An 18,021-nucleotide genomic window follows, 5' to 3' on the forward strand; every position below is an offset into this window, starting at 1 on the left:
TTTTGTTAGGACAGTTTGACACACACAAACACAACACACACAGACACTCACACTTTCCGTCCTACTGGAACATTCAGTGCTTTCCTGTATTACACAACATGCCTGAACAGTGCTCTACTGCACTTCCTTTTTCTATCAGATCATGTTTAAGTACTTTCTATTCTATTCTATTCTATTCTATTCTATTCTATTCTATTCTATCTAGTCTTATTTATAACATTGATTAGGTTTATATCACATGATGAATGAATGCATGAATGAAAACGTCTGGAGACAAGTTTTGTTTTACCCTTTAATCCTTGAACAACAGTAAGTTAAGATAATTGTCTCCGCTGCTCTCCTAAGGCGTGGCAGCTCAGATGCAAATCCTTCCAAATGTCTTCTGTACACCCAGAGTACAATGTCCGTCTTCTTTTCAGATCTTTTAAATATCTCAAAAAGTGACAGAAAAAGGCAGGAATGTGTTACCCACACAGGGGTACATGGTGATGCCAGTAAAGCAGTTTCAGAGTTTCTCCAGAGTCTCCGGGCTGTTGTTTGTTATTACAGTTTGACACACACAGTCAGTATAAGTTACAAACGAAATTAAAAAATTACAAAGTCATTGCTCTCATCTAATAAAATGTCCAGCTCAAAAAAACTCTATTATGATTTAGTTTGCTTTTTGTATTAAATTTGATGATGAGATTTACTTTATTTGTTGGCCTTATGAAGTTGCTGCCAAGTTTGAGTTTGTTGGCCATTTGTGTAGGTTTGGATTTGGGGTTTCATTCATAGTTTCAGTTTGAGTCATTTCCTTTCCACATCTGTTGTTGCTTTTGGGTAGTCAAAACAATGACCAGACATCTAAAAGTAAAGCATAAAACAAAATCATTGTTTATATGAAATTTTATGCAACTGATACATGCTTACATGTGTGTGTGTGTGTGTGTGTGTGTGTGTGTGTGTGTGTGTGTGATGTGGGGAAGTACCTGGTGTTTTTTTCTTGCACAGGCAAATTCAGGCTCTAGAGTCCCGCTCATGATTCTTTGACGTCACCACCCAATAGAATTCATTGTAAGTTTCACTTGTTATTGGTACAAAATAAATTGAACTTTAACAGTTTTTTGTGTCAGAAAATGTTTCAGGTTGTTTCAGTTCATGCTGAGAATAAAGAAAAACTTTACTAAACTCTAAGCTTTTACAGAAAACAGTTTAGTTGTAACTTTCAGCCTTTCCTGTTGTTTCATCTTATATAAAGCTTCTCCCCAACAAACCATCCTACTTTGGCAAAACGTCCTACCATAAGTATGCACATTTCTGCTGTCACAGAGTAATTCCAGCACAAATGTAAGTAGGTATGACGGTTTGCCACTTAACTTTACCCATCAGAGTACGCTTGTAGCTCATATTCATAAAGCCAGGACGGTTTGGCACTTAATTTTACCCATCAGAGTATGTTTCTAGCTCTTATTAACAAAGTTAGGATGATTTGTCACTTAATTTTGTGTCGTGCGCATGCGCAGAAACAACGGGTAGGATGGATTCCCAGAACACCGTATCCTAAAATTAAAAAAATATATTATTTGAATAGTATTGTGTCTTTGTTTGGTTTAAGAAATTAGAAGATGTCAAGAAATTTATTCTAAAAGACATTTCTACAGCTGAGAGTCTGAAAGGTAGAAACACACTGTAGTTTTTACTTGCAAGGGCGGTCACAGAGCGCTCACACAAGAGTGGGGGCCCTGTGATGTGCGCGCTCTGTTCTTGCACTTGTCTTTATTCAGATACAAAAATAATACAACAGTGAATACGTCTATTCATAGACAGAGGAATGTTAGTGCGTATGTATGTGTGTATGCAGGTGTATGTGTGTGTGTGATTCTGAAGGACGCGGCCCCTCTTCTTGTTAGGGAGCGCAGATAAAAGTGTCCAGCTCTCCTCTTCCTGGTAGGAGTGAAACTGCTTGTTCAGCTATTATCGCTGTGGGAAAGAATTTATAAAACAGAAACAAGTCTTGTAGTGGACAACAGTCTAAGTCATAAAAAGGTCATCATGCAGTATTCTATCACATGTAAACTTATATCATTAAAAGCTTATACTGACTACTAAGTACAATTTTCCATTGACAGAAGACAACCAGTCAAAAAGCCACTGCTCTTAGTCCAGCCTCTAAACTGCTGTCATTATAATTTAATTTTATTGGTTGTTTTGAAATTTCATTATATGGAAGCTCCTTTTCCATTAAGTCAACATGTATCCCTCATATACAAAAAATTTCGAGAGAAGGATGTTGGAGCTTCTCTGTATCCAGACAGAAGAATCCATCTGGAGTATCTAAAACACTCTGAAACCTGCACTTTTAACCCTCGCAGATTACTTATAACAAGTATGACTGAAAATAAGGAAAAGAAGGAAATGTTTTTTTTAAACGTTTTAATTTCCAAATTTATTTTGAACAGGTGCAGTGAAGCAAACAAAAAGTAAAAATTTCCAAGCACAGTAAATCAAATGTTTACACATATTATCTTGTCAATTCAAAGAAAAAACAAAAAAAACAACCCACAAAACTGCAAACATGCTTCACAACAAACAGCAGTTCTGATTTACACTCTACAGATAAGGTTTGATGACATAATATTTCATTATATGTGAGCTATGGAAGGGTGGTGCTTTTTAGAGGCAAATCACAACAACAGTTGCTTCAGGACAATTTATATTGTAAGGTGAAGACCTTGCAATGACACAGAGAAAACCCCAACAATCACATGACAACCAATGAGCAAGGTTGTAGTATTTTCGTTGTTACTTTTTTAATGTCAACTCTTTCATTTTTTCATTTAGGTCTTCTGTTTTTTGATCTTCTTGCTTTACGTTAATTTTGACTTTTTCTCTGAACCATGTGAGAAATTCACCCCTTTTCTCATTTGAAACATGTATCACACATTCTCCATTGCTGTGTAACATTATGGTGCTTTTGTCTGTGTCATATTTGTAAGTGATTATTTTTTCAGTTTCATCACCAAACTCCTCTTTTATCCAGTTTCTCCATTTTTCTGGATCTTTAGTATAAAACTGGTATTTATCATCTGTCGATTTTCTTTGATTTACAAACAGCTGTTCAGGTCTGCGCGCTCTTTCTTCCTTTCTGAATTTCTTTTTTTCATGCTCTGTTGCGCTTTCATTGGGATAGACATATTGTCGAGGAGTCATCTAAAAGAAAAGATAAAAATTGCATGAGCACATTTATTTTACGCCATATCCTTAGAAATCTTGTATGCAGTGCTCACAGTTCCACTGGTGTTTCTTGTGTTTTCTGCCATTTCTTTGAATCAGTTAACTTGGTTTGAAGAAGAGTCGACTCATCCCACAGCGGCTTCCTGAGTGCAAAGGCAAACCTTGATCATTTGTACCAGATATCATATGTTCTGTTATTCAATCGAAGCTGCACGCAAGTCATAAAAACCATTGCCAAAACAAACAAACAAAACATGAATGAATAACAGTAAATTACCTGAGCTTGCACATCCTGGTGTTTTAAAGTCTAAATAAATCTGTTTCCAATTAAAATTGTGCTGGTTGAAAAGCTAGTATTAATAATTTGTTTTCCAACCCTGTTTACCTTTTCCCTCATAATGATGCCCGTGGTTACACATTTACTGTTTTCAGGTGTTCCCACGGTAAACTTTCAAATTCAGGTTTTTTTTAATCCTCTATTATTTTTAGGTTATGATGTCATTAAAGTGTTTCTGAGTGTAAAATAAACAAACGGAGAGTTAAAGACATATAAAAGGATCTGTTACTTACTCAGTCTACTGCTTCAGGCAGAGTCTGTGATTTTGCTGTTTCTCGAGCGTAGTCCAAGAGAAATGACCTGCTGACGGCTTCTTTTCCCCTTTTATACTTTCTCCCTTTTTTTTATTTATTTAATTTTTACAAACAGCCAATCATAGAGCAGAATCAGTGTTCACCAGGGACTGCAAATAAATACAAAGAAATGTGTTTCTGTAAAACAAGTTAATCTTCACCTTCATACAGTTTAACCAAACACACACACACACATTAAAGTTTATTGAGTATTTTTTGCCTGCTAGCTGTAGCATGTTTAATACTAGAGGAGGTTGCCATGGTGAAGTGGGAAGAGTTTTCTTCATATTACATTGAGATGTTTGCGCCGTACAGGGTGTAAGATGACCTGAGGGATGGACTGAAGAGCCAAAAAGGAAGTTTAAACCACCATCCTCAACTGTTTGGACCAATCATGTTAGCATTCTGTTTTTATGACACATCAAAGTATTTACTGCCGGGATGTGGTGCTCTTTTCTTCGTTTGGGTCTCCTGAGCAAAGGAAGAGACATGGAGTCGTTTTGAATCAATAAAAGCAACCAGGCAGTGTGAGCACTGCTGCTAGATAGACTTATTCTGCTGTACTTTAGTACTTAAAACCCTTTGTACATCGTGCCTCACCCTGATTCACATAATCACTTTTTTTTCAATGCATAAGCGCTTTCTATCTAAAATTCACACACATTCTCTCTACAATATATCAGAGAGCAACTTGGAGTTTATTGCTTGCCCATGGTGTTCATTAGGTGCACACTCATTGTTAGGTTCTATTCAATGATGTGAATAAGGGTGGCATGTTGGTGCAGTGCTTAGCAGTGTCCCTTCACAGGAATGTGGAATTAAGTGAATGTGGCTGTAGGATAAAATGCTTTGGATGGTTACCAGGATGAGAAAAGCTCTACACAAGAGTCAGTTCATGCATTTAACACTTCTAGGGCTGGACTTATGTATTCCATTATTATCAGGATGTCCTAAAAACTCCATAAAAAAATCTTTATTTGATCCAAGGGTTCTGATGAGGACTAAAAAAAGAGCATACTTTGCCCACACTGGCTTCATTGTCCCTGTTAAATACAGAATTGGATTTAAAATCCTTCTTGTCACACACAAGGTCTTGTATAATTAGGTCCCATCTTATTTTAAAGACTTCATAGCACTGTATCATCCCACTTCTCTCTCAGACTGTGTGTTTTGTCCCTATAGTATTTAAATGTAAAATGGGAGGCAGAGCAACTCTTGGAGCAGAGCAGCTTCTAGTTTGGATCAGGTGGCCCCAAATCCTCACTCAGGTGGCCCAGGGGCTTCCCATGATGCACTGAGTGTTTCTTCTTCACTCACCTTTACACATTTCTCTTCCACAGCATGTTTTTATCCTGTCTTCCTCCTCTAACCTCAACCAGCAGCAGATGGCTGTCTCTCTCTCTCTCAGCCTGATTCTACTAGAAGTTTCTTTCTTTTAAAAGGGCGTTTTTCTTTTCTTCGATTCCGCTTCCTGAAGAGCAGTTGTCTAAGCATTTCACTGCATATCGTACGGTGTATGACTGTGTATGTGACAAATAAAATTTGAATTTAATTTGATTTTCTATGCCAAACCGTTGCTCATAGCAGAGCATCTGACTGTTGGGCTTTTTCTGTTTTGTCTGTTTAACTGAAGGATTCTGGCAAATATAAAGCAACTTGAGGCAACTGTTATTATGAGTCAACGCTATGTAAATAAAATTGAATTGAACAGAAAAATTCCCGTGGCCTCGACTGCAAGATCAAAATTAATAAAACTTTTTAAATTCTTCAAACAAAACTTGACACTGTAGCTGGATTTCAACAAAACCTTTTTAATTTCATTGGTACTGTTTAAAAAAATCAGCGAGTCTGCTTTGATGCCAACTTAAACTTGGTGTGTGAACCGTGTTTGTGTATTTGTGGAGGGATTCGTGGTTGTGTGTGTTTTTTAGTGTGTACTGTGATGTACACGTGTGTGGGAATGTGAAATTGCTTGATAAGGCAACATGCAGTCATCAGTTTCCATTGGCCTCAAAGTAAGAACACACAAACCAGGTCCAGACACAAACACACACACACACATTTTGCTGGCTGAATCCGTTCTGTGTTAGCAAACACACACGTCCACTCTCACATACAGTACATGTAGACACACAGTTTTGCAGGGCAAGCAAGCTGTGAAACGTGTCAGAACACTGAGTGACAGCAGAAAGAAACGATCTGATTGGTTGAGACAGTTGAGGGGTGGGAGCTTCACAACAGTCAGATTTAGATTGTGTGAAATAAAAACCATCCTAAAAGCTACTACATATCCCAGAATTCAAGCTGTGCACAGAACTACACATAAAGCTGGTCTAATTTTTAAACCCAAACCTTCATTATGCTCTTTTAAAGATGAATTAATAAGAATAAGAATATTTTCAACTGCAATACAAACAACTGACAAATGTCCCATCTGCTTGTTTCTCTCGATGGTTTGCCAAACAGTGTTACAGAGACTAAAAAGCAGCTACACAATAGCAGAAAGTGATCTTATTTTCTCCTTGAATAGTTATTTTGAACATTTTTCACACTATCCAGCACAGATTTCTTTATGAGAATTACTCTTGAAGAAGTCACGTGTCAGGCTTTTGTGATGTCTTCCAACTCGGGACTACCTGGAGGAAATTTCTTTTAATTTGGCACAATCATTCACTTTAAGTCAAGGAAGAACTGCAGCTCATTTAAGAGTCAAAGGTAAAATTCACAATCACCATACAAAACTTGTTTCTGGCATTAACTAAATAACTCATTTAATAACTACTAATTAAATAACTTCTATCAAAGTTTTACACAAATGTGAAGCAGAATTAAATAATGAAGGTGTGATACTTGACAAAAGCTCTTTTTTAGTTGTAGTGAAACACTATAAGTGAGGGATAAATATAACCGCAAGGTAACAATTCTAGTTATTTTTTTCTCTGTATGTAGCTTTCTTTCGAAGTTGCTGAATTTTCTGCAGATCAATCAATTTTAAATACAGTTCTGTGTTTCTGAAACAATGCCAGTCAGCTTCTTTAGTGCTAAAAGTTGTTCACATATGAAGTCATTGTTACAATGGATGTTGCTGAGGTCTGAACTGCTTTGGAAAAAGGACATTCTCGAATTTTAAACTAAAATTATTATTATTACTTTTATTTTTGCGGGGAAACTTCCCTCTCAGTCAAATCTGATTAAACCTAAATCCTTAACTTAAGTAGTTCAAAGTAATAAGAGCTTTCTTCTCATTAAGTCTGCTTTCTCACACCTCAAATATTTAAATGTTATAGGAGTTTCTTTTAAAATGTTGCCTTTGCTTTCTCATGCATCACATGAACACATTTCAAGCTGCTGCTCTGACAGATGAATATTGTCTATTGCTTCCACTGTATTAACCCTAAACACTGAGTAGAAACACACACTAAGCCATTCAAAGCAACACAGAACAGCTGCTACTCTAGATTTAACAACACGTTACGAGTCATTCTACACATCTGTTCATGCAGTCTACTCTAACTACTTCACATGTAACTTCAACATCATCAAAGCACATTTTCCTGCACAAGCCTCTGGAGATTTGTTCTATACAGCAGCAGCTACACATGCACACACATACACGAGCTAACACTGGTACACAGACGCACTGACTGCAGCTCATCCACCCTCTCATGTCTTGCCTCAGTCGCACACTGTGTTATTGTTCGCACCCAGAATCGTATTTCCCCCAACTGTGACTCATTCGCCCAAAGTGCGAGTCAGTGCCGTAACGGCATGTACTGTATGTGAGTGTTTCATGTGTGTGCCGAATGTTGGTGTGTTTCTTTTTTGTGTGTTTGCGTGTGAGATTTTACTATGGGTTCATGTGGCAGAGCAACAACACCAGGATCATATCAGGACACCACTAACACACAGATGAGGCGGGGGTACGAAAGCTTCAGGCTGCTTTAAATTAGAGGGGAGGAAAGATGGCGGTGAGGACCACAGGGGGAGGCACCGGGGAGTGATGAGACTGAGCGGGGAGAGAGGGGCGGTTGTGCAGCATCCGGAAGAGTCTGTATTAGTTGATTTTGGTTCCGTAAAGTCACAAAAAAATATTGTTGAAGATCTGGAGTCTGGTACAGCGAGGCAAAGGGGGAGGCGAGGGGCAGGTGGAGAGCACGGGAGGGCCTGAAGATGACTAGTATCCCTGGAAGGGAGGAAAGAAGAAAAACATAAAAACACAAATATCAACAGTGGAAGACATTTTTTATATGTATAACAGTAAAAAACATCAAGCATATGTTAAAGATCATAAAGCAGTATTCCTCTTTTTGCTACTTAAAATTTCCATACAATCATATTTTAGATGATTCGATTTAGAGTTTTGCATTCATAGTTCAACATGAAACCAGCGGCTTCAAGCATTTTTCTGCTTGTGACCTCTTACTTTAAAAAGGCAGCCGGAAATCCTCATCATATCTGTGCAATCGCTGATTTGTTCACAGCAACACCAAACAACTTCCTTTTAAGATGTCCCACCTGGTTTCAGTGTTTTGCTGTCATTATAAACTTGCGTGCTTCTCTTTTTCTGCTAATCCGGTTTGTGTTTATTTAGGCCTTGGATTCTGGAGACTGGTACACAGATTCTTTAGGTTAGATTTTATTATTGTCTAAATTATGGTTTTACTCAATTTACAAATGCATTTTGCTTGGATGTTTGATCTTTACTAAATTACTAAACTGACGCACAGTAGCAGCTTGATCCTTGATAGTATAGGATATGCAACGTGATACTGAAACTTACTCTAGTGTATTTAAAATGAGAATGGATTCCAACTGATCTGCCTATCCATGCATTTTAAGAACTGAAAATACATTTTAAAATAATTGTATGTGTCTTAAAGCCTGGAGATGTGTACAGTAAAAACCTGTATAAACTAATTAATCTGTAAGTTGTACAGTTTTGTTTTGAAATCTAGAAGCCTGAAATCTGCTTTGTCTAACTTCTATAGCTCATCTCTTCTCAACACTAGCAGCTCCACATTAGTTACCACTAGAAGAATCATAGACTGTATATAAAAGATCAATGTGACCAACATGAAATTATCCAAATTCGGCCATTACTCTTTGTGTTTTGAAAGTAAATGTGAGAAGAGAGGAGATGATCAGGCTGAGAAATGCAGGGACACTGTTAGTTATTAGCAACTTGTAAATCACAATGAATGCCCACCTTCAAGCATACAGTGCTTTATTGTCTGTTTGACTCTAACTGGGATAAAACTAACATCATGTTGGAAAAAAACGAAGATATGTTGAGTCTCACCGGGATCATGGAAACTGGAAACTGGAAAGAAAGTCCTCTGTATAACAAAGGTGTATGTGACCGCTTTTAATGTATGTGTTTTTAATAAAATACATGAAATAAAAGAAATTGTTTCATCTTACCTCTCCTCCTTCCCCGCCCTGCTGCATTCCTCCATATTCTCCCTGTGGGAGGAGAAGACGTTAATGTGGATGGATTATAAACACGAGAGAGGTGGCGTGAATATTTCAGCAAGGATCAAAGAATGAACTGATGGCACCTCTAATTCAATAAAGCAGTTACAATATTTCCAAAAAGCATGCAGTGCCATTGAAAGAGCTCTTATCATCATGCGCAAGATTTTTCAGGAAAGGGAGAGTCAGTTAATTAATTATAGCTTTCTAAGATGTCAGAGGAACACTTTTGCCTACAGGCTTCTGATGCACAGGCCTTACAGGGAAGCAGTTCAGAGCATGCCATAAGAATATTCACTGCCTTGTCTGATGTTCTATAGATGTGGCTTAATGTTGCATAGACAAGCTACACGGTTAGAAATGAATTTTAGTATCACTGGAGCCTAAAGTACGCAACTTAGTGAGCATGAGAGGAAAATGTCTCAAATATTCAGAGGAAGAAGTCACAAAGTTATTTTTTATGTTGTATTACAACTTGGATTTTTCCTGGAAGCATGAAGGGTTTAATCCAAAGCCCCAAATGATGCAGGAATAAATTCAGGAAGCCTTACAGAAGCTTCTGTTCCTTCCCTTTCCTCCTGAAGCTCACTGAGTTTGTTGTACACTATTAACTAATGTTCACGCAATCCAATACAAAAGGGTTTCTACAGATTGTGTACACCTAACAGACTGTTAGCATCATGCACAGTATCCCCCCCCCCACTTTCCTAACCCTCCCGATTTCTTTATGACCTATGACCCCAAAATGTTCTGTCCAACTGGCACCTCGTATACAGGCTCCTCCTATCAGGGAAACAAAAATGAGACACAAACAGCACAAACAACAAAATGTGAGAACAGTAACACACAAAAACAAAGCACAAGAAAAAAAAGCACTGGCACAAAATTATAACAAAAGAACAGCACACAAAACACACGACAATAAAGACATGCAGAAAAGACACAAATGTTAAATGCAAGAACATCTAACATCTGACAGAGAGTTCAACGTATAAGAGCAGAAGGAGGACGATCAGTTCCAAGAGCTCCAAATGACATTAGTGGTAATTCAAAATTTTCTTATACAAGTTGTAATACAAGTTTTTTGCAAATGTGTCACAGTTATATGTATTTTATTATTTCTTTGCTTAAAAAACAAGCAAACAACACAGTGATGACATAAATAATAATTGAATCCGTAAATACTAAGTTTAAAAATGTATAATTTTTTCAGGCTGTGGAAAACTGGACAGACAGAAAAATCCTCTCACAAGCAGATGGAGCCACAATGACCTTAATTTACTCAGAGCAAATAAATGTAATTAAAGTTTCTCAACAGAGAAAGAAATCGGATTTCTTTGGTGTCCTGCAGTTGTTTGATGTGAGTTCAGGGGAAATGGCTCCATCTAGTGTTCAACCTCAAACTAGCATTAAAGATCAGTTTCAGGCACAATTTAACTTAAATGTGCAGCTGACACTTTGTTCAGCTCAATCAATCCCTGATCCCGTTTTAAAAATGAAGTTTCAGCATTGTTACTGCATGAGTACTCTGGTTCCCTTCTAGAGCTGCAAAGATGCTAATGAGGTAAACCTATGAAGAGTGTTGGTGCGACCCACAGTAACCATGGTAACTAACCTGGTTGACCAGCCCGGTTGATGCAGCAACGTTCTCGACTCCCTCCACACCCGCCTGCGCCACCTCGTTGGCTCCTGCAACCGCTGTTTCTCCGACAATGTTGGCCTGATCCACGGTCCTGTTGGCCACTGAGACGTGGAGAGCGAAAGAGGGTTAGTGTGTAAACTGCACTGTGAGAAAACAGTCCTGATTTTCACCTCAATGTGAAAATCTGTGCAAAGCTCTTTCCAGGACTTTGAAAAGATCAGATGGGGATGGGACAGGAAATCAGAACATTTGATCAGGAAAAGTGGTATGCAGTGTAGACAACATATTCAGATTAGTGTGTAACCATCTGCCCTCATACAGGTGTATTACCTGCCAATATTTACACCTTTTTTCTCAAGTAAAATTCATAACCCTGCTAAAGTAACCTAAGAGTACAAAGGTTTTAGCAATTAAAGTACCTAAAGTAAAAGTACTCATTCTACAGTGTTGCTTGAAAATAGTTCATTATTCTCTAATGATTCATTAATGTGTGTTGTAAGCTATACAATAAAATACATTATATCACATAACATAGCTTTTTATTTCAAGTACTGCAGAGTAGAAGTAGATGGTATCATAACAAAGAAGTACTTAAAGGATAAGCTTGTACGTCACTTGAGTGATGTGAATGTATTTTCCAGTACTATTTATGCTATAATCCTATTGATGCTTTCATCTAAGAGTGTTGGGCATGAACAGTAGTCTACCACAGTGACCCTAACTTTAGTGTGGAGTAGGCTTGGGCAGTGCCACCTCATGGGCCCCCCTATGGAGACACCCCTGAAACTAAGTTGATACATTGGCCTCATCACAGAAGAGCCTTTTCACATATATAATTTGCTAAACCAGAAAGATAGTGTTATTCACTTTTATTTTCTTTATAAAAAGCAAAGTTTAAAAACATCTTGAAACCTGAAGTTTGTCTTTCACACACAAATGACGCTGTATAAGAGGGTCCAGAGCAAACAACATCAGCCTGCTCAGTGGAGGACAAAGTGAAGTCTCCAGATCCTTTAGCACAACTGTAATGTCATTATTTAAAGTAATATTAAAAGTAACAGCACTAAACATTAAAATCCTTCGGTAAACATCTTATTTACTTTTTCTATATGACAGTTAAAGCTTTATGCAGCTCTGTTATTATCTGTATGGATTAGAATAAAATCAGGATTTTTCTTATTTCTACTTGGCCATAGTATTATTTTAGTAATAAGCAATGAACCACATTTGGGTCACCTGGAAGAGGACACCTGGTATTTAAACACATTTCTGATGATTGTACCTCTAAACGTGTATCCAATGAACAGTTTATTTGTACATACTGCTCTTATTTGATTTATACCAAAATTCAATATTTATGCTTTTCATATCTTAAATTTCTAGATACAAAAAAGAAGTAATTTGAGAAATCAGATCAGCATCTACAGAGCATTTAAGCCTTTATCTGTTCAAAATAAAAGGTTATCATCATCATCATCATCATCAACATCTGCACCTGCTAGTTGCAAAATCAAATTGAGTGACACATACAGTAGGTGGCATCTGTGCTTTATCAGAAATATTTTCAAACTTTATTTATGTATTTTTTATTTTTTTCGATTTTACTAGAGAAAAAAACTTCAACAATGAAGATTAACTGACGGTTAACCATCCCACCTACCTATGTTACAAAACATACCCTCTGGGACTTTATACCATTCAAGTGTGACTAAGAGCTCCTTGTTCTAAGAACCAGAGTGTTTCAGCACAGTGCTTAAAGGTGTAGCCATGAATTCAGTGCTGAAGTGTGAATATATTCGGATGTTGTTTTTGTAATAAGAGAAGGGATCATAACGAACTCTTCGGGACAGCAATCACTTCATATTCAGACAACAAACCTCTGCATTCTCCCCTCAGAGGTTTCTGTTTCTATATTTATATGATCTTAATAGTGGCTCAAACATGCAGCTTTTCTTACCTGTGTTTACTGATGACACCACTCCCTCCTTTGTCTTACTCCCTGCAGACCAAAAAGGAAAAACAGACTCATATTCATGTACATGACTCATGCATGTTTCCTGTAAAATAAAGAGACACATTTCACACGCCCTGTTTGTCCTGTCTATGGTTTCTTTCCTCAGTAAGTAAAACAGTCAAATGAAACATAAACTATATAATAGATTTGTTATTAATGAATAATGTAGGAATAAGAGCAATGAGAGTTACATTATTAATAGCCTAATAGTAGCACATTTAATACACCAGTGCATTAAATGTTGTCAGAGAAATATCATAAAATGTTGACGGCAGATATTGCTTATGTATTTTTGGACATTTCTCAGCTGCTGTTGCCCCTTTAAACTCTGACATAACATTCCCAAGAGTCTCAGCTCAGCGTGATCCATTACTGTTTCTAAAAATACATTCACAGACCTACTTTTGCTCACAGTTTTGTCAGTCTGACTGGTATGTTGTGCGCTTTCCTGCGTCCTCAAAGGGTTTTGCCTTTTTAAATTTTTTTAATAAAGTCTGGACTGTTTAAAGATCCTGTTATCTTTACCACTAGCTCTAAAAAAGCTCCTTTCACTTGGAAACATTTTATTTAATTGGAAGTCATCCTGTGAATGGGCTGCAACAGCCGCACGTCTCTGTGTGTGCCTTCCTGCTTTCCAGCCCTGTGCTCATTACAGTATGATCCCAGCAGATTAAATTGTGGTTATGTAATCTGCCAACGTTAGGGATGACAGGAGGGAAGTATCCGAGCTAAAAGATAAGAACAGTAGAAAGAGTGAGAGGAAGGTAAAAAGGAACTAATGGAGGAAAGGAAGGCTACATCTGCAGATGAGTAAACTGACTGCACTCTTTTTTATAGTCACATAGATGCAGCTGCTGCCATTTACAGTGTCCCACATCCAGTCAGCCTTGCTACCTTCTGCTTCCCTCCATCTTTCAGCACGTTCCCCGTGGTACATGAGCCACGTGCGGGGTACTGAGCAGTACTGCAGTACAGCTCATCGCAGGCTGCAGTGACACAGCTTCTTTCTCAGTCAACAGGGGGAGCCCCCCTCCCGAGTGTCACTGCACGCCGTGACTATTTCAGCTGAAGAGCTGATCTGCCTGTCACCAAACAAGCCATGCCTGTGAAAGAATACATGACTTCTGAGGAAACTTTGCTTTATGATTTATCGAGTAACTCATAAACATCTTTTTGTAATAACGCTGATTCCAGCTGAAGGTGATGCACAGGACACAGCTGATCAAATGACAAGAATAAGAACAAAAACGCAATTGTTGAAATAATTCTTGTAATAAATTATAATCCTGATTGGAGGCATGCCTGAGTACACAAAGACGGCATGGATTAGAGTGTTTGAATGCATTTTTACCCATTATGAAATGATGCGTTAAACACAGAGAAATACAGCTTTTTTTCCAGAGGAGGATTTGCGCTTCAGCAATCCTGATGTGGTGAAAAATCCTGTTAACTGTGAATCCTTATGTGCTCTCAGCTAAAGAAAGATGCAATTTTACACACCTATATATAATCAACAACACGCTGTATTACCATATACATACAAATGAAAAAGGAAATTCATATTCCGTATTGCAAATACATCGTGTTAAATTTACAGGGCAGAAAAAAAAATCATGCTAATTGATTTCTTTCTAAAATAATTGCTATATATGTTGGTATACTTTCATATTATTGCAAAAATAAACACCTAGAATTTTTAGATTGTGTATTTTGGATTTTTCATGAATCTCTTTAAACAAAAGATTGTAATGAAACCATCAGTGATTACCAAAACACCGAATTAAATCTTAAAAGCAAAAATAAAGGGATTGATAAAATCACATGAAGTTAAATCTCTTAATTAAAAGTTAAAACTTAAGTTTTGGAGCTGTTTTGCGGCAGAAGCTTTTAAAAATAAATTAATAAATCACTGAGCATGTTGCTGTGTTTGTCCAGGTCTGGCCCATGTGGTGGAAAGCAGGCGTGCAAACCTTGATACTGTGTACTGACAGCCACATGCTGACGTAGGCACTCTGCTGCAGGTGGATACAGTGAAACCATTGACACTCTTCACTGATCACATCCCCTCTCCCCCTTCTGATCCTCCCCCTGTGATCTGCGTTGTTCCCTCTCTGTCTCTTGCTTCACTTTTACCCCCTTTCTCTTGCTTCCTTGAGCTTGTGACCACTGTCTACTTCCTGGAAGATCCAGGGTTTCTTTACCCAGCAAGTCTCAGCCCTCTGTCCCAATGTGTCACCTGTCTTTCTCCTCCACGAGCCACGAGACTACAAGCTCAAAGCTTTTGGTGACATAACACCCCTCCCTTCATTTTTTTACCCCCTCTTTTCTCTCTCTGTCTCTTTTTCCTGCATCCCTCCGTTCTTCCATGTCTCCCTGGGGTGGGTGTTTTGTGAGCTGTGGGGGGTGGAAGGAAGGAGCACTCACTGGGAGGCCAATCCTGCTGCTGTGACACCACAAACTAACACAAGCACACAAATGTTTTTGCGTCCAGCACAAACCGATGAGGGTAGAGCGTGCGGGAGAAGGAGGGTGGGGGTGGAGGGGTTGTGATAGAGAGAGAGAGCAAATTGCTGCAGTGCTCAAATGATCCTTGCCCTAACTCACCCCTCCCTCTCCAGCTTGTGCCGTTGACTTCCCCCTTTTTTTCATCATTATGATTAAAATTTTGTAGTTGCTGCATGACGGTCAGACAGAGCACTGACAGGATAGACAGCAGACAACGATGGAGCCCTCCACTCTGATCGTTCCTCACCCACCCTCCTTACTTTTGCACCCCCTCTGGCCTGTCCCAGGTGGTGTGAAGGCCTGCTGCTTGGGATAACCTTGAAACGTGACGCAGTGGCAGCTTGAGCTATAATTAAAGTGCAGGAAACAACAGCATCTGTGCAAAGCACCCGAGGTAAAATATAAATGAATCATTTTTCTTGGGCATTTAAAATTGTATTTCCTCTTACACTTACATCATCTTGCGTCTTGCTGTGAAATGATTCTTTTTAAGTGTTTAAATGCTTTTTATAACACTTTTCTAAATATATTTTTTTCTTTTAATTATGAATGTAAGTCAGCTCTATTCTGTAAATTTAATTTAAAAAAAATCAGATAAATTGACACTCTGGAAACCAGTCCATCACTGGACATCCCCATCCAAACTGCTTCACAGACCAGTGATTTAATATAGTCACGCTGGTCAGGTGATGAAAGCCCGAGGAAGCGGCGTCACAGAGCTCTGCAGTGACCTCCTTTCCCTCCTTTTGCTCTTCTCTTTTGCTTTTCTTTTGCTTTCCCCCCAAACATCCACTGATCACTGTCCTGCTGCAAAGCTGTAACCCTCACTGTCTTTTCCTCGCTGTTTCTCACTGTCCACCCTCTGGACCCTGCACCACCAGCACTCACTCCATCCCCTCCTTCCTGCCTTCTCTTCTCTTTTTCCTCCTCCTCCTCTATCTGTTCCTCTCACAAGTCTCAGACATGGATCCCAAATCATATGATGCAAAAAGTACACGAAGTAATTCCACATATAGACCAAAAAATGAGTGCACCTCCCCCCCACAACCCTCCAAACTCTTTTTGCTGCATGATATATTACATACCTACATACATTACCCCCTCCTTGGTCTTAGCTGCTGCTTCCTCCATGCCAGCTTTGGTCTTCTCTGCGGCGGCCACCACCCCCTCCTTGGCCATGGAGAACCCCTTCATCAGTACATCCATGTTGGGCGATGAAACAGTTGGGCTCCCCTGCTCCAAATGGGCCTGGCTGGTTGGCTGGCTGGTGCTTACAGTGAGCGTGCAGAAGTGATGCTGTGAGATGTCAGAGTGTGTGGCTGGGTGAGTATGTGTAAGTGCCTGTTTCCTGGTGGCTCCTCCTCCCTTTGGTGCTCCAACAGAGGGCTGAGAGGAACACACAGCAGGGCTACAGCACTCAGACTGAGAGAAACAGGAGGGCGGATACAGCCAATATGTAAAAAGATGGGGAGAGGAGGAGGAGAGGCAGCCGGATGCTGCAGCATTTTCAAGTCATGCTGCAACCCCGCCCCTTTAGTCATCCCTCCACTCTCGTCCATCTTTTCTTCTGGTGACTCTCTCTCATGCTCAGCTCAGCCTCTGGCTATCTGTTTGCATATTTTGATTGGCACGCTTTGCTCTGGGCACACCTTTGTAGATGCTGAGGCTCCATGCGCTGGTTACATAACCGACAGATCCTCTTGTCAGATCATATGCATCCTTAAATTTTGCAATGTAATCTGCAGTTGCATCACAGAGCTTGTCCCAAACATTTGCTTCCTTTGTTTTTAATTTCTTAGCAAAATGTTCTCAGTTGATACTTTATTTATATGTTTTTCTATTCTTTTTACTTATAGTATTGCTGTTTATATTAATGCTTTGCCATCAGCTCAGATTTTTTTATTTTTACCACTTGAGCTGAATCAGAATGCATTAAGAAAGACAAAGAGAGCATCTACAGCTATTTCTGTGGTTGTGATTGGAGAGAAATTGCTTTGTCATCTTCACCTGAATGAGTCACAACAGCCCCGCTCTTCCTCTTCCTCCTCCTCCTCCTCTTTCTGTTTCACTCAGACATGCCGATTCAGCAGTGCAGTGATTCTGAGTGACATTGATATCACAACCAGGGTTTGAAATGATCCGGAACCTTCAGCACCTTCAGTCATTAAATCTGAGGCAGGTTAAGGTAATTTTCCGTGTGCTGCTGCCTGGTGTTGCTTCCAGTGAAAACATGGAGATATACTTGCTCAGTAATAAAAACAAAAACGTCCCACGACCCGCTACACCCTCAACACATCCTTTTTTCTTCTCGTCCCTGTGATGCGTTCGCGGTGCACATGTAAAGTTGGAGTGACATGCAGTGAAACGCACAGGAGAAGAAATGTGAGATTATTTTCAAAAGTTTAGCTTTTAAATCACACATTGGATCCGTACTTGGTATTTTGCTGTTTTTGTGAAATATCCTGCAAAATAAACTGTACTTGAATAATAATTTTGTGTTAGTCAAAGGTTTAATGAAGATACTAGGCTACATTGGTTGGTT

At 38.9% G+C, this 18,021-nt stretch overlaps 1 protein-coding gene and 1 long non-coding RNA gene across 4 annotated transcripts; both read right to left on the reverse strand.

Annotated features, from left to right (window-relative positions):
* Positions 1-2,594: 2,594 nt before the first annotated feature.
* Positions 2,595-3,838, reverse strand: LOC146663843 (uncharacterized). The gene is made up of 3 exons (XR_014912924.1): positions 3,787-3,838; positions 3,270-3,359; positions 2,595-3,192 (listed from the first exon to the last, which is right to left on the reverse strand). It is a non-coding gene; the product is annotated as an uncharacterized LOC146663843 (long non-coding RNA).
* A 1,808-nt stretch (positions 3,839-5,646) lies between these two features.
* Positions 5,647-17,705, reverse strand: sncgb (synuclein, gamma b (breast cancer-specific protein 1)). Of its 3 annotated transcripts, XM_085416750.1 has the most exons (7): positions 17,487-17,705; positions 16,565-16,865; positions 12,918-12,959; positions 10,934-11,061; positions 10,084-10,101; positions 9,268-9,309; positions 5,647-8,029 (listed from the first exon to the last, which is right to left on the reverse strand). In XM_085416750.1, the coding sequence occupies exons 2-7, from the start codon at positions 16,683-16,685 to the stop codon at positions 8,021-8,023; spliced, it is 360 nt and encodes a 119-aa protein (XP_085272876.1). In that variant the 5' UTR covers positions 16,686-16,865; positions 17,487-17,705; the 3' UTR covers positions 5,647-8,020. The 3 variants fall into 3 exon arrangements, with proteins under 3 accessions (XP_085272876.1, XP_085272877.1, XP_085272878.1); XM_085416751.1 differs by lacking the exon at positions 10,084-10,101 and having other exon boundaries at positions 17,487-17,687; XM_085416752.1 differs by lacking the exon at positions 17,487-17,705 and having other exon boundaries at positions 16,565-16,914.
* Between the last annotated feature and the right edge of the window lie 316 nt (positions 17,706-18,021).

This window comes from Rhamphochromis longiceps, linkage group LG8 (genome assembly GCF_057381845.1).
Source record: "Rhamphochromis longiceps isolate RC_006_pf linkage group LG8, R_longiceps_female_GT1.1, whole genome shotgun sequence".
Classification (NCBI taxonomy): Eukaryota; Metazoa; Chordata; class Actinopteri; order Cichliformes; family Cichlidae; genus Rhamphochromis; species Rhamphochromis longiceps.

Coding starts and splice junctions, on each gene's coding strand:
- sncgb (XM_085416750.1), bottom strand. CDS start 16,685: ATGGATGTACTGATGAAGGGGTTCTCCATGGCCAAGGAGGGGGTGGTG. Junction 12,960..16,564: donor GGAGGGGGTAATGTATGTAG/GTATGTAATATA, acceptor TTTGGTCTGCAG/GGAGTAAGACAAAGGAGGGA. Junction 11,062..12,917: donor GGTGTCATCAGTAAACACAG/GTAAGAAAAGCT, acceptor TCCACGTCTCAG/TGGCCAACAGGACCGTGGAT.